Below are 24,299 nucleotides of genomic sequence, written 5' to 3'. Positions count from 1 at the left end.
TTGATCAGAAGGAGGACAATCACGTTGATTAACGTAGAATTTCAGGTAAAGTGAACAGTTAAATTTGACAGTTCAACAATTAATTCCACGTTGATCAGAAGGAGGAGAATCAAGTTAATTCACGTAGAATTTCAGGTAAAGTGAACAGTTAATTCAACAGTTCAACAATTAATTCCAAGTTGATCAGACGAAGGAGAATCAAGTTAATTAACGTACAATTTTAAGTAAAGTGAACAGTTAAATTTAACAGTTCAACAATTAATTCCACGTTGATCAGAAGGAGGACAATCACGTTGATTAACGTAGAATTTCAGGTAAAGTGAACAGTTAAATTTGACAGTTCAACAATTAATTCCACGTTGATCAGAAGGAGGAGAATCAAGTTAATTAACGTACAATTTTAGATAAAGTAAACAGTTGAATTTAACAGTTCAACAATTAATTCCAAGTTGATCAGAAGGAGGAGAATGACGTTAATTAACGTACAATTTCAGGTAAAGTGAACAGTTAAATTAAACAGTTCAACAATTGTTTCCAAGTTGATCGGAAAGAGGAGAATCACGTTAATTAACGTACAATTTCAGGTGAAGTGAACAGTTAAATTTAACAGTTCAACAATTAATTCCACGTTGATCAGAAGGAGGAGAATGACGTTAATTAACGTACAACTTCAAGTAAAGTGAACAGTTAAATTTAACAGTTCAACAATTAATTCCAAGTTGATCAGAAGGAGGAGATTCACGTAAATTAACGTACAATTTCAGGTAAAGTGAACAGTTAAATTTAACAGTTCAAAAATTAATTCCACGTTGATCAGAAGGAGGACAATCACGTTAATTAACGTACAATTTTAGATAAAGTGAACAGTTAAATTTAACAGTTCAACAATTAATTCCAAGTTGATCAGAAGGAGGAGAATGACGTTAATTAACGTACAATTTCAGGTAAAGTGAACAGTTAAATTAAACAGTTCAACAATTGTTTCCAAGTTGATCGGAAAGAGGAGAATCACGTTAATTCACGTACAATTTCAGGTAAAGTGAACAGTTAAATTTAACAGTTCAACAATTAATTCCACGTTGATCAGAAGGAGGAGAATGACGTTAATTAACGTACAACTTCAAGTAAAGTGAACAGTTAAATTTAACAGTTCAACAATTAATTCCAAGTTGATCAGAAGGAGGAGATTCACGTAAATTAACGTACAATTTCAGGTAAAGTGAACAGTTAAATTTAACAGTTCAACAATTAATTCCACGTTGATCAGAAGGAGGACAATCACGTTAATTAACGTACAACTTCAAGTAAAGTGAACAGTTAAATTTAACAGTTCAACAATTAATTCCAAGTTGATCGGAAGAGGAGAATGACGTTAATAACGTACAATTTCAGGAACAATGACGGAAATACAAGGTAGAATAGGGATCGAGAAGGATAACAACATGTTTATACAGTACAGTTTTTTGTTGTTGAAATTTTTAGAAGTAGTTTTAACGAACGGAAGGGAGGGAACAATGGCGGAAGAAGACGGATTAGGGGTGGGGTTACAGCTCAACGGTGAGGGAAGAACTTGAGGTACTGTTTGGGGTAGAGATATTGGAAAAGACGTCCAGGATTACGAGGATATCAGAACACAGAGTTATCAATTGAAAGTGGAAAATCAAGACCAACATTGTAAAAAACGAGTTGAAGTTGAAGAACAAATACAACAGATTTAACAAACAATTGAAACACAAAAAAAATTATGAAGTATCCTTTTTATTTTATCAAAACACAACTATTTTTTTTTTGCTGAGGGTTATGTCTACAAGAGCTGTAGTTTCAACTCTTCAAGAGCTGTAAGTGATATTACACTTGGAGAGTTGAAACTATAGTGAGGTCCACGTTATAATGACAGTGGAGAAAGATAGCTGAACAACGTTGTCGTTCCTCCATCTTGTCAATGCCTTCTTTAGACGGTAGCTGATACAGGTTTATTGATGTAATATCAACTGTTCATTCTCGTTTAAAATAATCAATTATAATTTATTAAGCAAGAAATTATATTTTCCAATAATTTCATAAATATGAAATATCTTGATAGTTAATTATTAATTCTACATTGTTAAAAGACGATCTGGCAACAGAGCAAAGCGAGAAAGAGATAGCGCTATCCGCTTTGTTGAATGATAGACAAGGATAGCAATACCATTGCTAATCAAACACTGCCATTATAACGTGGACCTCACTATACAGAGTGTTTTAATAAAATAAAAAGGATACATTTTATAACTTTTATTTTGTGTTTAAATCATTTCAGTAGCCATAGAATGAAAAGTATCAAAACCAGAATACACTTTAAACCTATCCAATCTCCAAAATGGCAATAGAGAAAATTCTTCCGATGAATAGATTACTACAGAATATCGATAAGTCACTCCCTATTTTTATACAGCTATAACTTTTTTTTATTTATGAAACAATTTTGTTAGAACTACATTTGTTAAATAGAGCACTCCTTGAGGTTGTGTTTAACACCAATTTTCATTTGTTTCAGTTTAAAAATGCCCCTTCTCTTGACTGTGGAAGAACGAGCCGAAATAGCAGCTCGATATGAGATCTGAGGATCTGTGGTGCGAGTAAAAAGGTGTTGAAGGGCTGAACGAGGGATCTATACAACACTGGATGCAAAAACTGTTAAAAATTTTCATTCCAAATTACTAACAACAGGGATTGTCGCAGATAAAAGACGATCAGGAAGACCATCAACGTTAAGGACAGCAGAGAATGTTGACAGAGTTCGTGAAATGTTCATGAGGAGCCCTAAGAAATCACTGCGTCAAGGATCTTGTGAAAGTGGTCTTTCACGTTACTCTGTTGCAACGATTCTTAAAGGTGCGTACAGACTGTCGCTCTGCTCCGCAACCGAACGTCACTCCAGCAGAGCGATTGATGATCGACCGGGGAGCAACAGTGGTTCGACCGGGGAACGCGAGAAGATCTAACATCTTCCGTAACGTTCATGATGGGTGCGTGGGTGGAGCGACTGTGGTTCGATGGAGGAACGAGGGCGGTACGAGGGCGGAGCGTGCTCGGTGCGGGTTGGAAGCGCGGATATGTGTACGCAGCTTTAGAAAGACCTCAATGTTTTTGCATCCAGTGTTGATGGATCTCTCGTTCAGCCGTCCACCACCTTCTTACTCGCACCAAATATCATCCCCAGAACTCATAAAGGGCTGCTATTTTGGCTCGTTCTTCTACAGTCACAGCATTTTTAAAGTGAAAGAAATGAAAATTGGTGTTAAACACAACTTCAAAGAGTGCTCTATCTAACAAATGTAGTTTTAACAAAATTGGTGCATAAATAAAGAAATTATAGCTGTATAAAAGTAGGGAGTTACTTAACAGACACCCTGTAAAATATAAATACCAAAAAAATGAACAGTATTCTAGTAACAATCAGCAGGTTACTTACTTTTCATCATTCGCTTTTGTCTCGTCAATACTTTGTCGTTTTTCAGTTGGCTGCACTTTCTCCACCTTAATGATCGCCTCCTTCAGTGTTGCCACAACAGATATTTTTTCCCTGTTTACTTGTTGCACGGTAGATTTTCCCTCCTCGAGTACAGGCTCAATCTTCACAGTCACCTTGGCTTTCTCCTTAATCTCTTTCACTTCTGATTTCCTTTCATCTTTATCGGCTTCCTTCTCTATCTTCGGCTCTTCTTTGTATCTGGAACTGAAATTTTTATAAGATTAATTAAATACTAGCAGGTAAACCGTATTTCGCAAAGGGTGTAATTAAAAACATGACCTACTGAAATCTTGAAGAATTTAAAATAAGCCTATAACCATCCACGGTAAATTAGGAAAAATATGCATCATATTTCAAGTTAATCAGTTCAGTAATTCAGTCGTGATCATACGTCATTCGTGAATTTCCTATCCCGAACGTGTATAAGCCAAGTCTTTCCTTTATTATACAGAGTTGTGCAGAGGAAACCCATGTTTTTCGAACAGCCAGTACTCGTCAACGGGAGAGGGTATTGCCCTGGAACGAATGTTGGCAGACGACCCATACTATGACATTTCAGTTGCTATGAGCGTTGGAACGTACAACATGGATTGTTCACTGTTGAGAAGTTTTTTTTAGAAACAATGAATCTGTAGTCACAGTACAACGCTTTTCCGTCAACATTTTAGAGTTGGGCGTCGAGGTGCAATGCCCGATCGAAATACTGTACTCCGATGGGCTGCAGCGTTTAGGAGTACTAGTTCTGTGATGAAAAAGAAACCACCTGGTCTTCCCCGTTCCCCGGAAAGTGTAGACCGAGTCAGAACAGCAGTTGTTACTAGTCCTAGACGATCGACTCGACGACACTGACTCAGTCTACATTTTCAGGAGTACGAACTGAACGGGAAAGACCAGGTGGTTTCTCTTTCATCACAAAACTATTACTCCTAAACGCTGCAACCCATCGGAGTACAGTATTTCGATCGGGCATTGCACCTCGACGCCCAACTCTAAAATGTTGACGGATAAGCGTTGCACTGTGACTACAGATTCATTTTTTCTAATAAAACTGCTCAACAGTGAACACACGATGTTGTAAGTTCCAACGCTCATAGCAACTGAAATGGCATAGTATGGGTCGTCTGCCAACATTCGTTCCAGGGCAATACCCTATCCCGTTGACGAGTACTGGCTGTTCAAAAAACATGCGTTTCCTCTGCACAACCCTGTACTATATTTATTCATTTATATAGATAAGATTTATTAGATACTAGCTGGTAACCCATTCTTTACACTTTTACACTGATTAAAATTGTGTGTTATAAACTTCAATCTCCTTATGTACAGGAAATATGAAAAAACAAAGCTTATTGCCGCACCCACACTATTGCCCAGTGCGTACAAATGACGACGAACGCGAGAGTGTGGATGGCTGATTTGCCAGCGCCAGCCTTTACTGGCCTTCGCTTGCCATTGCTCCGATTTTTGTCGAGCGAAGGCGAGTGGCCGGCCAGCCGGGCATCCACAAATGGCCACATTGCAGTGTGGATGGCTAGACCAACGTGTCAAGACCAGCTTGGCTAGCCACTTGGCAAGTCACTGAACCAACGTATTGACTGGGCAATATAGCAGTTAATTTTATTCATATACAATAAATTACAACTCAATAAAAAACAACAGGCAATCGCAAAAAAATGTTTAGCAAACAAGTGTTTCAGCAAAATATTCATCAAACAACAGTTTGACTTCTAAAAACAAATTATAAAGGTTTACTCGTATTTTAAATCATGAACTAATAAACAATAGCATGTTTAAGGATGAGCCCACAAAGTTTTGATGAGATTTTACAAATGGGGTTGAAAGTAAAATATAGATAAATTTAATATTCATATCGTTCCCCCATTTAGGTGCCATTTTCGTTGGAAAATGAAAACCAGGCTTAAACGTAGAGTCCAGGCAAGAAAAGGTTGTAGAGGGAAGAGTTGGAAGACAATTTTTGACCCCGCAGTTCTGTTTAGGGTAGTAAGGAGGTAAACATATCAAAAGTCCCCACCCCCTACACCCTGTGCTAAGGTGGTGGGGGTGGTTTGAAGTTAAAACTCAAAAACTATGTATCTTAAGGACTTGACTGTCATAAAACAAATTAAAGCTTACATAATTTCCTACAATATTCATCCTCAGCTTTTTGTATATCTCTTCCAGTTTTCGAGATATCCGCTCTTGATGGTGTGACATTTTTGATCAAAACACTTTTGCCACCAATTTTTTTCTATTTTTGCTCTTATAACTTTTCAAAAATCGATGGGAAATCCATGCTTAAAGAGCATTAAATGCTCTTCAATTTGATCTATAATTTGATCTATAATTTCACACTTTTACGAATTTCCCTACACCTTTTTCAGCAGCTTTAGTGTTGAGTGTGAAATCTCCATTTTTGCAACAATAGACCAATTGACAAAGGCATTTGGAGGGAATGTTATAAACACAATTTTTGACTTTGCAGCTTTGTTGAGACTAGTTGGGAGGAGAACATATCAAAAGTCCCCATTCCTAACTCATGTGCTAAGGCAGTGGTCGCCAAACAGTCGATCGCGAGCTACCGGTAGCTCGTGGGGTAGTTTTTGGTAGCTCAAAGAAATGCTCGTATGAAAGAATGTCGTCCAGTTTGATTATAAACATTTTCCCAGTCTGAAGAAAATCAACGACGAGAAAAATCCTCCATAGTACCGCAGCAATAACCAAGAATAAGTTACAATTCTTTCAGATTTGAACAACAGTTTGATCAACGATTTCAAGATTTTGAAAGCATATCAAATATGGTACAATTCATCAACTCTCTTTTGTAGATATCAATGCAGAAGATTTTTCAGTTTGTGTAGTAAAACATTTTGGTGGAGATCAGGCTTCAGTTGAAATGGAATTTGTGGATTTTCAAAGTGATCTGTCTTTCAGATCACTTTCTACAACTGGAAATATTTGGCCTCAAGTCCCCAAAGAAAAATATCCAAATATTATTCAAGTTCCATTGAGGTTGAAAGCTATGTTCAGCTCTACTCACTTGTGTAAAGCATTTTTTCAAGTATGAAATTTATAAAAAATCGATATAGCAACAGACTGAATGATGAACATTTGGACAACTGCATCAGAATGGCGGCTACAACGTACACTCCAAACATCAAGTAAATACTTGACGACCAAAAAGAGTTCCACTGCTCTCATTGAAATGTACATTTCAACTTTTTTATACTTTTTGCTATGAGATAAGTAGATTTCAACACTAGAAATGTATCTTTATAGGCGATAAAAGTGTGAAAATTTCATTTTGCGTACCATACTTTCTTCAGACTAATATTACTTGGTAGCTCACTAGAAGATTTATAAATGCTATTCTAGCTCACAGGCTCATCAGTTTGAGCTAAGGGAATGAGGGTGGTTTCAAAGTTGCATTTTTCAGCGTTTTGCTTCCACGCTCATATCTTGAGAACAATGCGTTCAACCGACATAACTAACTATTTAAAAAAGAAGCTTGATAAATCCTCTACACTTTTTGTTCAGTGAAATTTTTTGATATTCCCAACAGTTCCCGAGATATTCACTTTTGAAGGTTTGTAATTGTTAAAATAAAATTGTCTTCCCAACTTTTCCCTCTATACCCTTTTTTGAGCATTCATTGCCTGGACCAGTAGATGATGCATAAATGACCATGAATTAAACTATGAACTAAACTGAGTATTTTTCAATAGCACCAACCTCCTCCTCTTCCGTACGGTCGGCTCCTTTAAAGACGCCGCCGCCGCCGCCGCCGTCACCGAAGTCTGCGTCTCCTCCTTAACAGCCTTACCCCTTCTTCTCCTCCTCCGCTTCACCTCTGCCCCTCCTCCTCCACGCCCCTCCCCTTCATCCAGTTTGCGCCGTTTGGCGGCGGCCGCAGCACCGGACGGCGGATGGAAGATTTCCGCCACATTTATGCGACGCTTCTTCTCGCGTCGCTCCGCTTTCGTGCCAATGTTGCGGACGTCCAGCTCGCTGCCAACTCGCGGCGCCGGCGGTTTCTCTTCGGGCATCTGAAACACACGGAAATCCATTGAAAAGCAAGGTTCAATTCACATTCAACTGGCAGTAGCACAGAAATATAGGCAAGCCAGGGTGGCCACCCATTTCAAAAAAAATCATGAGTAATTCCCGGTTTTCCAGAGTAAAATTTCAAGTTTTCGCGGTAATTGATGAACAAGATACAATCTTAAAGAATTTATTATGGAAATCTTCAGTTTGATCTTCCATGACAAATTGCGAATACCATATTTAAATTTCCAAATATATTGATAATTTTTGACACTACAGTCTATTTTTGTGAGGAATTTAATTACTTCCTTTTAATAACTCATGTGTGTGGAGTGCTTTCGGACACTACAGTCTTTTTTTGTGAGGATTTAATTACTTTCTTTTAATAAGTCATGTGTGTGGAGTGCTTTCGGACACTACAGTCTATTTTTGTGAGGAATATAATTACTTTCTTTTAATTACTCATGTGTGTGGAGTGCTTTCGGACACTACAGTCTATTTTTGTGAGGAATTTAATTACTTCTTTTAATAACTCATGTGTGTGGAGTGCTTTCGGACACTACAGTCTATTTATGTGAGGAATTTAATTACTTTCTTTTAATAACTCATGTGTGTGGAGTGCTTTCGGACACTACAGTCTATTTTTGTGAGGAATTTAATTACTTTCTTTTAATAACTCATGTGTGTGGAGTGCTTTCGGACACTACAGTCTATTTTTGTGAGGAATTTAATTACTTTCTTTTAATAACTCATGTGTGTGGAGTGCTTTCGGACACTACAGTCTATTTTTGTGAGGAATTTAATTACTTCCTTTTAATAAGTCATGTGTGTGGAGTGCTTTCGGACACTACAGTCTATTTTTGTGAGGAATTTAATTACTTTCTTTTAATAACTCATGTGTGTGGAGTGCTTTCGGACACTACAGTCTATTTTTGTGAGGAATTTAATTACTTCCTTTTAATAACTCATGTGTGTGGAGTGCTTTCGGACACTACAGTCTATTTTTGTGAGGAATTTAATTACTTCCTTTTAATAAGTCATGTGTGTGGAGTGCTTTCGGACAGGGTCCATTTTCAACACTCAGTGAGTAGTTGTTGAAAAACAGAAAAATTCTCACAAAAATAGACTACAGTATTAAAGTTATAGATACATTTCAACAACTAATTTGAAAATAATAGTTTTTGGCCAAGCCTGTTGTTCTATCCAAAATAGTCTCTATATGATATGTGTTAATTAATGTATTCACAAAAATAAATAAATCTAACTAACCAATTTTCGAAGCAGAAAAAGACTAGATTCAATCATGACAGAATTCACTGTAGGATCTACCCACAAAGTTTTTACTTATTAATAAAATTGTGTCAATTATAATTGTATAAAAAAAAACCAGATTTTCCCCGACAAACCTTTTTTTGAGGTTACGTTTTTGTATCTCCTATGTGTTTTCTTCGCTGCTCTACTTGAAGTTAGATTATTTTTGTATCATTTTAGTTTGTAATTTTCCAGTTATTTATTCATCGTTATTGGCTGTTTATTTCAAGTTATAAGCCTCACGCTGATGACGAACATGGGTATGTGCAATTTCAGTTTTTTAGGTTTTCACCGCAGTCAATAGACCGGAGAATGTACATGTTTATCATGCATGTTCCACCGTTAATGGCCAGCCTTAAAGTTACTTACACTAATAAAGATTATTCTTCAACATAATTGCCGTGAAGATTGAGGCATTTTTCATACCAGTGAACCAGCCTACCAAAACCCTCTTCATAAAATTCTGCCGCCAAATGACTATAAGGCTGAGCATACACCGATTAGTCAAGGCAAGACTAGTCACGTTTAGTCACAATACTTCACATAGTTGCTTATGGAGTCATGTCTAATTGCATGTTTACAAAGTTTATATCCTATACTATTAAACGAGTAACTTCTGTTTGTATGTTTAGATGTTTATATGTTTGTATTGCACCGGATCTCGAAAACGGCTCACGAAATTCAGAACATACTAGGTTTATAATATAAAGATTCGATTGCACTAGGTCTCATCCCTGGAAAAACTCGCTGAAGGACATTAAAAGGATAATTATTATTCATCCTTGGGAAAACAGCTGATAATAATTATTTCGTTGTCTGTTGGTGATGGAAGTGAGTGAGCGAGTTCATGTGTGTGGGACTGTGTCAAAATTAGTTGAACTTTTGTAATCATTCAATCAGGTACTTAAAGCCGGTTGCAAATAAAGCCGGGTTATATTTAATCCTGATTGATTCCAATAGAACCGTCTTTTTGAAACGGTATTCTCTGATTTGTTTCACGTGAATCAGGATTAAAATTTAACCGGATTTTGTGCAACTGGGCCTTTGTGAGGGAAATTTTTGCATTCCTCTGGGAATTAACCTCAATTTACTGTGATTAGATAGAACATTTCTGTATGAATGTTATTATAATTTCTTCTTTCATAATAAATTTGTTATGCTTTTGTACTCCAGAGCGAAGCTCGGTCCCCTATATTGTAATCCTTATGGGAGAAGATTTGTGAGCTGGCCACAAACAGAAATAAAAATCAGCTGTTATAATCATTTGCGTCAACCAACAGCCGTCGATAGATCTGTTTTTCAATAATTTTCTTTCTACTGATTCACAAAATTTCAATTCTTAATGATGCCGTGGTACGAAAGACGTCCAAACTTGGGTCGTAGAACTCGAAATGCTGTAAATTTAGAATATGCACGGGAAAATCAGCAGCAAGGAGATATACCATTCAGTTCCCAGCAAGCTGCAGTCAACTATAAACAGTTACAAATACAAACTGCTGCACAACTAACTAAGCACATAGGAAGTCCTTATTGAGATAAAAATGTAAATACTGATTGTTGGATGATTTTCATAAAAAATAATGCATCAGATTAAGCTAAGGCTGAGCACACCTGAGAAGGCGCGGCTTGGTGATACAAAGTATTTATCTTATGGAGATTGCCTTATCACACCGTTCCACGCCATGCCCGATTCAGTCTGTGTGAGTTCTTCCATTCAAACCAATAAGCAAGAAGCACCTGGATGCAAAATGCCGCATCGCGCCTCCTCAGGTGTGCATCCAGCTAAAGTTTGTCATGAGATGCATTAACTATTTGGCGGTACGAAATTCGCCGGGCCAGATAGTTGGTAAATAAAGGCTCATCCTCCAGATCTGCCAGTGGATAGATATGTTAGCTGTTCCTTTACTATGCGCTGAAACTTCTTATTTACAGCATCCTTCACAAACATTGGTACTCTGAATAATTCATTGCTGCTATAGCGCATCTTTCAATTCATATGTTTTGGAAGAGCAATTTAATTTGGCAAGGGAGCCTCAGATCTGCGAGAAATCAAATTGTCTAGTGTATGAACATGACCTAGAATTTTCTGTTAAATTAAGTTTTAAAGAAAAAGGTTAGAGAGGTTACGGTTTGGCATATAAATGGCAATATATTTTTATATTATTTGAAATGTTTTAATAATTTTAGATAGTGAACACAAATAACGAAAAGTTGAAATACTCGCACATTTGAGATATCGCACTTAGTCTATGAATGACACCGTTGGCTCAAAATTGGAAGTGTAAATTTTCAGTGAAACCCAACATATAACCTATAAACTTGAGTGTAAATAGGGAATAACATTGGGTAATACGGCAAGGTAGAGCATCCAAAAGGAACTCTCTACCGATAAAAGCCATATGAATAAATAAATAAAAACGTTGCATCACCCGATTTCTCTCTGTATGTACATCCTGTCAGATATATTATTGGATCATGGAATGCTTTCAAATAAAATTGCCAAAATTTGGTGTCTCAACACTAGTTATATTTATTAATTATCATTAAATTTTGTTATATAATTTATTAATTATATTTTATAATTTCCATCAGTAGTTATATTTTTTTCTCAGTCTTTCATTCTAGGTTTGATTAGGCGATGTAAGTCTTATTGTGATCAGATAGAAATGATAGTATAAATTTCCCCCTCTAACGTACTCGATCGAAATTTCCGAAACATGAGACCTGGTTCAAAAGAAATTTGGTATCAAGGACTTTTAATCATCGTCGACCATAAGTTTTTGAATAACGGCAGAAGTTTTGTTAGTAAGCACCTACGACCTATAAGGATGCTATATTTCATGTTTTGTTGGAATCCACGCATTAGTTATCTATTAAATATAGTTATCTATTTCAGAAATCATGCTTAGTAAGTGCGAGTGTTAGTGCCGGTTGCACAGAAGCCAGTTAAATCTTAATTGTGATTAATTCCTTGAGGACAAATCAGAGAAGCAGTCTCATCAAAAAGAACTTCTCTGACTGGTTCTCGTGAAATTAATCACGGTTAAAACTTAACGGCTTTTGTGCAACCGGGCCTTAGTCAGACAGTGTGTTTATAGAGTACAGGAGATTGTTGGAAAAAAATATTAATAAAAGTTCCTCATAGCAAGAAATAGCCGTAACTTTAAAATTCAACCTGAAATCTTACTCTATCTCAAGTGAAGAAATCCATGATGTAAATATAAATAAAACAAGCATAGAAATTTCACAATTCATCAAGTGGTAGTTTAAAATTTTAGATATACTGAAATACTTTATTATCAAAAGGACATTCTCTGATTGGTTCTCGTGAGATTAATCACAGTTAGAACTTAATACTAAATTATAAAATTGAAATTAATACTAAAAATAAATATTAATCTTTCTTACCTTAGACATGATAGATTGTGCAGTATTTGGATTCAGCTCAGTAATTCTGTTCCCTCTAAGCACCTTCACAAATCCATCGTAGAATTTGACCTCGTATTTATCTGCAAAATAAATAAATGAATACATTAAATATACAAAATATATGAACTAGTCAATTACCTTTCTAAAACTGAATTCTTCCAGTGTCATGAGAATTTCCTGAACTATAGTGAAGTTAAAATTGTAATTGCAGTGGAGAAAGATAGGAGGACAGCGTTGCCGATTCTCTACCTTGCCACTGCCTTCTAAAAAGGATAACTGATCCCAGCATGTAACAACTGATCTTCTTGTTCAAGATATTCAATCATACTCTATTCATAAAAAATATATTTTCTAATGATTAAATCTCAATTTCTAAAAGTTCTAATATTTTGTTGATTATTTATATTCCTGTATTATTAAAAACAGATCTGGAAACGTTGAGGAGCTAGAAAAGGATCTGCTTTGTCGAATGATAGACAAGGATAGCAACTCCATTGTTCATCAAATACTGCCATAATAAATAACGTTAACCTTACTACAGTTTAAACAATGACTGACAAAATAAAATAGAAAGAGTTAAGTAAGAAAGTTAAAATGTCGCAACATCCCAGATTTCATGACATTTTTGAAAAGGGAATAATGGTGGATAACCAACTTACATAACCTTACTACAGTTTAAACAATGACTGACAAAATAAAATAGAAAGAGTTAAGAAAGTTGAAATTTCGCAACATCCCAGATTTCATGACATTTTTAAAAGTAAATAATGGTGGATAACCAACAATGTTAGGATTACTATTATTTAATACATTATATTATTAAAATTGAAATATAACTTTGTATTACAATACCGAACATACAAAGAGCTTTATTAATCTAAAACTGATCTAGTATACTAACCTACACAAACCAAATAGGGTATAAAAATTTACAATAAACAGCATTGGCAATAAAATAACTGAGTAGAATTTAATAGTTAAACAGACATTGATCACGTTAATCAATGATTAAAAAGTCAGTAATTAAGGAAAATTGTCATCAAATCTGAATTTAGTCAATCAACGGTAATATGATAACTTGATATAGAATCATGAAAAAGGTACTCAAATAACGTATAATCAAATCATACTAGAAGTGGAATTAATTACCTCAATATAATCACCATTAATCAAACTCCACTTAGTAATAAATAACATGACATAATAGACTGTAGCTAAACCTGAGGTGAAAATATCTCAAATTTTAGCTATTTGATCAATCGGCTAATGTGAAAGCAACCTTATTTATCCCAAACATATCAATTATCATTTTAAATACAATTTCTAGAATGATGCTTTATCAACGAGAGCAGTTACATGTAAGTGTGTCCAGTGCCAACATACCTGTCATCAAATTTTTGGTTGGGATCGATTTAGTATGCTATTTTGAGCACAAAATCTCAAGAATTAAACGGCGGTCACTATTGTTTAATTAAAATAAACTAAGTTCAAAGTAGCACAATTTTACATGTATCCAACCTATAAGTAGCAGCAATTTTAATTATCGAAATCATCAAATTATGATATTCCTAATCTAAGTTTTCCTAACCCAAAGCTTTTCCTAACCTAAGCTTTTCTAACCAAAACTTTTCTAACCTAAAGCTTTTTCTAACCTTAGCTACCTATAGGTTAAATGCATGTGAAATCGTGCTAATTTGAACTTGGTTTATTTTAAAAACAATAGTGACCGCCGTTTAATTTTTGTGATTTTTACTCAAAATAACATACTAAATCGATCCCGACCAAAAAATTGATGACAGGTATTTTGGCACTGAACGTACACTTACTCCCTTTGGTGTAAACCCAACTAAATCTCGTTGATATAGCAACATACTATTAGGCCTAATTGTATTTGTAATAATAATTGAATTGATATATTATGCTTAGGATAAAAAGGTTTGTTTTAACATTAACAAAATTTTAATAACTTAGTCCTTATAGTTATCCTTAAACCTTAAGTTATGTTCAATCTAATAGAATCTATAAGGATTAAGTTATTAACATTTTTGTTATGAACTTTGGTGTAAACGCAGCTGTAGAGCAGTTACATGTTTTTAATATAATGTAGGTAGATTCAGATTTACATGAAAACTTTCAGTATTCCATAATATGAACTACAGATAGTGTTGTAAAATAATATCTTATTATTATAAGATTTAGGTACTTAAAAATGTCATATAGGTTGGTGGAGCATTAATGTGTTATTTATAAAAAATGCTTCACCAACCTATGCTGACATTTTTAATTACCTAAATATTACAATAATAAGATACTGAAGATAAATAATAAGATTTATTTTATAAAAAAATATTCAGTTAACTTCAATTTGTCAGTATTTTTTATGAATAACACTTTATACTTACCATTGAACCAAATGCTAAAAGTTTTAAGTGATCTCAATATGACCTAACCTCTTATTGGTCCCAGAAAGTATTACATTTTTTAAGATAAATTAGTTATGAAATAGTTCTAATAATAGTTTGTAAAATTCTTAAAACTATTATTATTATTTGAGACTATAATTAAATACAAGCTAATTCATACTAGAATACAAGCTTAATTTATTACCATAGAAAACACATCAAACTACTATAACCAAATTAAACTAGTCTATTTTGAAATAAAAATTGGAGATTATCCTATTCAACAATTGAGATATATAGAACTTGAGAAATAAATATTGATTTGTGCTGAAACATTCTATTTTATTCTTTTTTATATGAAATTAAATGAAAACAATAATACCTTACCCTTTTAACGTTTTTCTGAGTAGCTTACTAATGTTTCAGTGTTAGGCAATAGAAATAATTCTTTGTATCAGCTGTTATTACAAAGAAATAATATAAATCCAAATTTAGGAGAAATAAAGGGTCTGCCTGTTTTTTTTTCATTCAATATAATTTTAATGAAAATTAATTTTGTACTAATGGATAAATAAATTGATGAATTATGATGAATAAATTTCAAGAATTGTAATTTCCAACTTTGACCTTCTGGTCAAGTATGCATAAATTTATAACTTGTATCAGGACCTCCTATACACCTTTGGCCCGGTTGCACAACAGCCGGTTAAATTTTAACCGTGATTAATTCCACGAGACCCAATCAGAGAAGGCGTTTTTGAAAAGACGGCTTCTCTGATTGGTTCTCGTGGAATTGATCACGGTTAAAATTTAGCCGGCTGTTGTGCAACCGGCATTTTATGTAATAATGCTTGTCCATTGAACTGACAATAATGTTAGCAAAAGATGTGTTATCATTTATGGGTGTGTTCCGAACTTCTTTCGGACAAAATTGACAAATACAAGCTAATAATCAAACCAATTAAACATACTAAAAATGAGTTGAAATACTTGAAATGAATTTATTTATTTAGCATATGACTTATAACACAGTATGTAACAAATACCTTAAATACCTACCGTACCAATGTACATGAAAATATTTTGTTCCAAGCACTACAGCCCAATATGAGCTTTGGCCGCCTCCACTACAGCTCTCCAAGCTTCTCGGTCCTCTGTCATCTGTCTCCATCCTCTACAACTCTACATCCCATTTTTCGAGATCGTCTCTCACTTCATCCCCCACCTTATTCTCCGTCTTTCCCTCTTCCTTCTTGAATGTAGCCTCTCCTTGAATATTATTCTAGGCAATCTGTTCCCACTCATTCTACAAAAATAAGTCCAAACCACCAAAGCTGCTGTGCCTTTATAAATTTTACAATATTTCGGCCCCTTTATCAATGATTCAGACTCTGAATTGGTTCTTCTTCTCCACTCCTCTCCTTCTTTAACTGAACCATGAATCTTTCTTTAAATGTACCTTTCAAAAACGCCTAGAAGGTTCTTCTTTTGTTAAACTCCAAGATTCACAGCCGTACGTTCCAACAGGTCGAATTAGGATTTTATAAATTTCAAGTTTTGTATATCTACACATGTGCCCGTTCTTCAAAGGTTCCAAGTTATTAGAGTATGCTCTATTTCCAGCTATGCTGTAAATCATCTTGTTTTCGTTATTCAATTCAAACCCCAGGTAACTGAAGTTCCTTACACCTTAAACGATTTTTTGACCAATTCCAAGATTTTGTGGAACTCTTCTTGCTTGACTCCTCAATGCTTTTATAAACCTCGTTTTAATTTCATTTAATATTAACCAAATCTTTTCCGTCTCTCTCACTCTCGCTCTCTCTATTTTCTTCTCTCAAAATTTCCATTTAAAAATAAATCCTCAGTTGAATTGATGAAATTAACGTTTTGGTAGAGAGTTAGTGGAAAGGATATTTTGAATATTCTTTCCGAAGAATGGACATTGATATGTCCAAAGCTCCGCCAATTTATGTAGATGCATAACAATATTATCTTTAGTTTTTACAAATTGCTTTTTTCGTATCATATACAGTTCAATGATTATTTTCTTAGTCTATATTATGTAAATTCATCTATAATTTTTCTGTATTGTAAGCTATTTTATATAAGTGTATAGGCCAGTATATATTGTAATCTACATAAATAAAGTACTCAATCAATCAATCAATCTCTCTCTCTTTCTCTTGGTAGAGAGTAGAGAGTAGAGAGTTAGTGGGGAGGATATTTTTAATATTCTTTCCGAAGAATGGACATTGATATGTCCAAAGCTCCGCCAATTTATGTAGATGCATAACAATATAATTATATATAGTTATTATATTACAAATTACTTTTTCATATTATATACAGTTCAATAATTATTTTCTTAGTCTATATTATGTAAATTCATCTATAATTTTGCTGTATTGTAAGCTATTGTATATAAGTGTATAAGCCAGTATATATTGTAATCTACATAAATAAAGTACTCAATCAATCAATCTCTCTCTCTATAGTGAGGTCCACGTTATAATGGCAGTGTTAGATTAGCAATTGTATTGCTATAGTTGTCTATCATTCAACAAAGCAAATAGCGCTATCTCTTTCTCGCTCTGCTCTGTTGCCAGATCGTTTTTTATCAATGTAGAATTAATAATTAATTATTATTATTAAAAGAAAATCCAAATTGAATGCTGTAATTCACCCCGAAGACTTCTGCTACTGCAAATATTGACAACAGGGTAAACAGCTAGATGGAAATTCGATGTGCGCTACTATTCAAAAATTATTTGTCAGCCCGGGAATGACAAATAATTTTTGAATAGTGGCGCACATCGAAATTCCATCTAGCTGATACCCTGTTGTCAATATTTGCAGTAGCAGAAGTCTTCGGGGTGAATTACAGCATTCAATTTGGATTTTCGTTTAATAATAATAATTAATTCATTAGCATTTGAATAATTGCAATATCTCAGTAATTTCCATCTGTAATAATTAATTGACAAAATATTTAATCTTGATTATGGAATCATTGAAAAATATAGTTTCTTGCTTGATAAAATATAATTGATTATTTTAAACGAGAATGAACAGTTAATATTACATCAATAAACCTGTATCAGCTACCCTCCATAGTAGGCATTGACAATACAGAGGATCGGCAACGTTGCTCTAACTTGAATGAAAAAGACTGAGAAATTGTCAAAAAACCACATATTTATTGATACTTAGAAAGACCGATTTCGGTTATTACACCATGGTCAATCTCTGATAAACCTTGTTCTAACTTTCTCCATTGCCATTATAACGTGGACCTCACTATAGCAACAAATACGTTTCCCGCATGAAAATAATTGACAAGCAAAAAATCTTGGACATTAAATAAAATTTGTTAAGGACTTACAAACACTATACTTGTCTATGAATAATAATGTTTTTAGTGTAGGGTGGAGGTGGTGATCAAGGAGTGGAGTTCGAGGAGGTGGTGGAGGTCGAGGTGGAGGTGGAGGTCGAGGTGGTGGTCGAGGAGGTGGTGGAGATGAAGGTCAAGGTGGAGGTTGAAGTCGAGGTGGAAATCGAGGTAGAAGTGGAAGTTGAGGTCGAGGAGAATTGAATGTCTTGACTTTGTCTAATGCCATTTTTGGTTGATGACAAACATTTCTTCAATTTATTCATTTACTTGATTTTATTTACTTATTTACTGAACTCACCGTCTGGTAGGATTTTCTGAATGACAGCTAGATACTTTTTAGTATAATTCCAAGTAGCCATTACGCTCTCACCTATTTTGAACCGACTCGACGAGCTGAAAAAAGAAAAAGTTCACATAAAACTTGGCTTTCACAAAACACAACTTTCCCTCAATAAATTAGCGGTAAAGTCGTCCACGTTATAATCGCAGTAAAGAAAGATAGAACACCGTTGTCGACTATATGCCTTGCCACTGCCTTCTATAGAGGATATGTGATACCAGTATACAATATTTTTGTTTGAAATAATCAGTTATATTTTATTCGTCAAGAAAATAGATTTTAATATTGTATCTTGAAAAGTGAAAGTGACATAACCAACATTTTTATTTGGACAGTATAGTATAAATTGGAAGTGGGACAGTTTTGGGCATGAGCCTGTTGTGCCTTTCCTCATGTTAAGAATTTGTACACAATGTGATAAATGAATAAATAAAATATATTTTTCAATGATTAAAAAATACATCTAAGTATTTGAGATTATGTACCGGTTTCCAAGCTCGGGATTTATACATTGATACATCAATATCATTCTCAATTATGAATGATTGGGAAAGATTTAGGTAAGTTCTACACCTTAAAAAGCTGGAGTCAGAAAATTGGCTTTCCAAAACGGGGCGAAGTCGCAGTAAATAGTTGCAGCGAAATCTTCATTTTCTCATTTCTATAATTGGAAACGTTTATCCTCGACGAAATGAAACATTCCTAAATAATTCAAAATAGCTGAAGCTTCATACTATTTTCTCTTCATTTTATTATGTGTTCAATTTTCTAGTTTTTCGAATATCAATTTAAATGCGACTTTGACAATGTCTACGACTACGCCCCGTTTTGGAAAGCCAATTTTCTGACTCCAGCTTCAAGTCTAGAACTTATTTGATAACAACATTAATGTTAATCAAATACTACCATTATGACGTGGACCTCAATATACTAGTTTATTGATTGAAACTATTTTAAATCAGTCATTTGAATAGGACGTGAATCTTCCATTCCTGCTTTATAATGAATTTATGATTTACTTGCTACTCTAGAAAGAAAGAAACTTTTTCGCCAAAATTCAAAATACAGAATCATTAGAAAATATTTTTTCCTACAGATACCTTGAAAAGTGACCATTTGTGCACTGATTGCAGGCCGCAGAGAATCACTTTTCCGCACTAGTGCGCAAAGTGAGTACTTTGCGTACTCCAGATTTGCAGCATGACAACGCAAAATAGTTAGTGGGTTATATGGAGCACCAGTGCAGCAAAATCAAAATTAAGTTGGTAATACTCATAGTGAGGCCCACGTTATAATGGCAGTGGAGAACAGCATTGCCTTGCCATTATGTGCCTTGATTATAGTCATTTCAATGCTTACATAACATAAACCCCCTTCAAGCAGTCACATAAATTTTCAATTGAATTACTAATCATTATAATTCAATTATTATTATTCAATTTTAAATGAATTAAGGTTTTTATTAATAATAAAATTACACAGAAAAACATTTGATGGATTTCAGGGAATTTTACCCACTTTTCATATTCAATGGTAACTGTAGGAAAAATTTAATGTGAAATACGTGCGCAAAGTTCGTTTGCTGCACTCAAGAAACCATTCCGCCCTCGCCTACGGCTCGGGCGTAAACGTTTCTTTCGGTGCAGCAAACTGTCACTTTGCGCACTAGTTGCACAAATAACTATTAATAATTGAAATGTACATCATACATAATCATAGAAATTAAATAGTATATTTCGCACCTAGGGCCGAAAATGAGACTTTTCTGGCTCGAAATCGGGTTTCAAGTCCGAGGCCGTAGGCCGAGGACTAGAAAAGATTGAGAGCCGGAAAAACATTTTTGCCCATGGTGAGAACGTTATTTTTCGCCACACAGAAAAATAAACAATATATATATGAAAATAATTTATTGTCTATTATAAGCACTTCCGAAAGCAAAAGTGGAAGGTCATAGCTCTAGCAAATCTGAGGTAATCTGAATATCAGGAAATTGTCCAAGTATTTTTATTTTTTATTCTGATTTGTCTAAATAACCTAAAAGATTATGTTCAATTATGTAAGAGGTTGAGTTTAAACTTTTTATTCTTCCAAATGACAATAAGATGATATTATTATAAATGTTTTAATTATTGAATGATAAACACAAATAATGAAAAGTTTTTGATCAGCTGTTTTAGCACACTTGAAATTTGGCCAATCTGAATGTCAATGGAAGTTTAGGTTAGAAGTTCTATCCTACTCTGAAAATCGAATTATTTGAATAGTTTATAATAATATATATCTTATCTGTATTTTATTCATCCAAAACAATACTATGTCTTCAAAGGAATATGGCTTGATTAAACAATCGCTAGCCGCGACTCAAGTTTACAAGAACAGACACTTGAATCCACAATACCAATGGGGACCCTTCTCCAAGCTCTATTGATTCAAGTAGATGTTTAACATTTCTGACTTTTGGATTCAACTTGAATCCTATAGGCTACTATTAAACGAGCAATTTCTGTTTATATGTTTGTATTTCACCGGATCTTGAAAACGGCTTTAACGATTCTCACGAAATTTGGAACAAAGTAGGTTTATGATAAGAAGATTTGATTGCAAATTATTAGAAGGATAAATGCGTCCTTGGAAAAACAGCGGGAAATTTTGTCGTCTGTCGATACCGTAATGGAAGAGAGTGAACGAGTGCATGTGTGGGATCATCCAGCTGATCTAACGAGAAGAAAAAATTAGCAAGAGAAACTTATTTTCGTTTCTCTTTTTTTAGAAAATATGTTTACTTCAGAAAGTCCAAAATAGTAACTAGATGCTGTTAATGTAGAATAGCACATAGTATATTAAAAAATATTGTAGCAAACATAGTATATCATTCTAAATAGAATTCATAGTACTGTATATCTATTTGTAATTGATGATGTGTTTGTTTTTTGAATTGTGAATAAATTGTTATTTTGATGAGTGATAGTAGCTTAACCTAGATTTTGATTTGGACTGTAGTATAAATTTGAAAAGGGACAGTTTTGGGCATATGCCTGTTCTGCCTCCTCATATAACCGTAAAAATAATAAGTCTCCAGCGTTATTGTCCTGTCACCAGTTGGCTCTGATCTTTGTTTATAAGTAGACTCGAGATGCGCGTAAACACTAGCGTCAGGTGATCAATTTCAACGGCAAGGAAAGTTGTGTGAGTGCGCCACACCAGATTTTTTACTTCATAATATTAGATACTTCTATTTTTATTCAACAGAGACAAAAACGCATAGGCCTGGTTGCACAAAAGCCGGTTAAATTTTAACTGTGATTAATTTAACGGAAACCAATCAGAGGCCTTCAGATAAAACTTCTCTGATTGGTTCTCGTGGAATTATTCACTATTAAAATTTAACCGGCATATGTGCAACCGGCACATAACAATAAAATGATTGTGAATGGAAAAACAGCCTTAAAGCCCTTACTTATCCATTCCAGAGTTTCGATTGAAAAAAAATCCAAGAGGTTATGTATGATTCGTCACCATTTTCCAACACAAGTTTACTTGACTTCAAATTTCCAAAATCACCCATTCAATTCAATCTTTAAAATAACTTAAATTCAAGTATACTTGACCAATGTGAACGCAACTTTGGGATTATAAATAATAATATCGAGTGACCGCGTCCAATACTGGGACCGCGTCAAACTGGGCTGGCGACAAAGTAGGCCGACGACAAACTGGGCTGGTTTGGCGGTAGCCCAGTTTGTCGTCAGCCCACTTTGTCATCGTCCCACCTGGCTAGCTCAGGTCTGGTGACAGAGTTTTCAGGTCGCAACTGATCAATTACGGGGTCTCTGACATGACCTAACGATTGCTTTTTAGGCAGCCAGGACCGACAACTTAACGTGTACATCCGAAACTTTAGGATTGACTTGCATTACTCCACATATAAAGTGTAATCGCCGATATTGCAGTCTTTTCAGTCTACTGAATGGACGTAGTATATACTCACACAGCCTGATTGGCCGAACGCCTTATCTGATGCGAGTCGGCCGATTGACTGATGCGCCTGATATGCTGACTATCCCAGTTCATCCACTCATCGTAGCGCTGAGAAAACTTTTCGTAATGAATGAGTATTTCACGCTCTTCGTAGTCCACCTCCATGATTTTCGCCGTGTACCTGCACAAATACAAATCTGTCAATTACTGGCACTCATACAAATATATATTTTTTCAATTTACTATTGCTATCTAGTCATGAGACTAAGGAGCAAATTTTATCAAACCTAACATACTAAATAAAAATAAAATACAATGAAACTATTACTAGAATCTCTTACTGCTAATGATAATTGTAATGAATAACTGTACTATAAAGAATGATTTTATTGTTTCACTCAATCACTGCTCTGCTTTTTCACTTGAAACCACGTGCACTACACTAATTCAAATGGCTCCCTCCTTTGAGCCTCCGCACCAATCCTCCGTTGTCTAGCAGCTGGATTGCTTCGACGTTGTTGTGTTGGTGGAGCCGTGCTTCATGACTCTCTGCATACCGCTGAATCTCACAGGATACCAGGTTGACTCCCAGATCTCTATGGATGTCGCTGTTCCGCACATACCAACGAGCATCAACGATGTTTCTGAGCATCTTGTTTTGGAATCGTTGAATGATGGCGATGTTACTTGGTTTGGTGCAGCCCCATAGTTGGATACCATAGGTCCAGACAGGTATACAAATAATTAGATACAAAATTATGTTGATCATAATCATCATCATGATCATAATAATCATAAACTATAATATTGTAAAGGAAAGAATTGGCTTATACATGTAAGGGAAAGGAAATTTAGGAATGAAGCATCATCACGTCTCAACTACTCAACTGGCAATTTGTGAATTTCACACTGTAGTCTGAGAGATATTACTCAAATATAACTATTACCCACAAATGTTGACATAACTCTTGCCAACATTTCAGTTATCTATGAACAAACAGGATAAGCCTAAAGTACGAGAGATATTACTCTAAACATGAAGAAGGAAAACCTATTTACAGATGGAAATTACTGAGAGATTGCAATTATTCAAATTCTAATGAATAAATTATTATTAAACGAAAATCCAAATTAAATGCTGTAATTCACCCTGAAGACTTCTGCTACTGCAAATACTGACAACAGGGTAAACAGCTGGATGGAAATTCGATGAGCGCTCTATTCAAAAATTATTTGTTAGCCCGGGAATCGAACCCAGTACCTCCTAATTGTCGGTCAGGAATGCTTACCCTTACACCAAACTGACAATCTCTGGATAGCAGCGCTCATTTTATACGAATCCATAGCGGCCATATACAAGAATCCAAATTTAATAATAATTCGTTTCCGACAACCATTCCCCTCCTAACCAGTAGGGGATTGACTATCGGGGAGACTCGTTGACGCCAGCGTGCAAGGAGCTTTTGGTTGTCGTCACCGAACCCGACAACCAAGCTCCTCCCTCGCACGCTCACGTTTGAGTGCCGAAGTTTTCGCGAGTAAGCTGACATATATTTCAATCACTTGATGTATTTTGGAACAATACTCAAATCATGCCTGATTTTCCCAGTCATTTATTGCTTTTTAATGAGTTATATCATATTTTTCAAGAACCAATAGTTTGGAAAAAATACTTTCGAAAAGAGAAATAGTTTATTTCATTTAATATTTGCAGTGATAGAAGTGACAACATTAACAAGTGATCTCCTCTCTCAGGAGCTTGGTTGACGCCGTCAAAGAATCCCCTCGAAAATGGTTTTAAAAGCTCAGCTCAGCTGTCGGGGAGCTTGGTTGGCGCGTTCCCCTACAAACTATATGGAAGGAGAAATAGGTTTCCCCTCTTCATGTATC

The 24,299-nt window shown here is 34.9% G+C and overlaps 1 protein-coding gene across 1 annotated transcript in view; it reads right to left on the bottom strand.

The window, feature by feature from the left end:
* The window catches only part of LOC111047947, a 137,601-nt gene that overhangs the window by 102,457 nt on the left and 10,845 nt on the right, over positions 1-24,299 (bottom strand). Inside the window, exons 3-7 of the mRNA XM_039425648.1 lie at positions 22,420-22,590; positions 18,390-18,484; positions 12,275-12,375; positions 7,244-7,557; positions 3,455-3,718 (exon numbers count right to left, since the gene is read on the bottom strand). Coding sequence (XP_039281582.1) covers positions 3,455-3,718; positions 7,244-7,557; positions 12,275-12,375; positions 18,390-18,484; positions 22,420-22,590 — 945 coding nt within the window. The remainder of the gene's footprint in view (positions 1-3,454; positions 3,719-7,243; positions 7,558-12,274; positions 12,376-18,389; positions 18,485-22,419; positions 22,591-24,299) is intronic.

Source organism: Nilaparvata lugens, chromosome 4 (assembly GCF_014356525.2).
Source record: "Nilaparvata lugens isolate BPH chromosome 4, ASM1435652v1, whole genome shotgun sequence".
Taxonomy (NCBI): Eukaryota; Metazoa; Arthropoda; class Insecta; order Hemiptera; family Delphacidae; genus Nilaparvata; species Nilaparvata lugens.
Note: the sequence above shows the minus strand (reverse complement) of the source record. Positions and strands in the feature narration are given on the sequence as shown.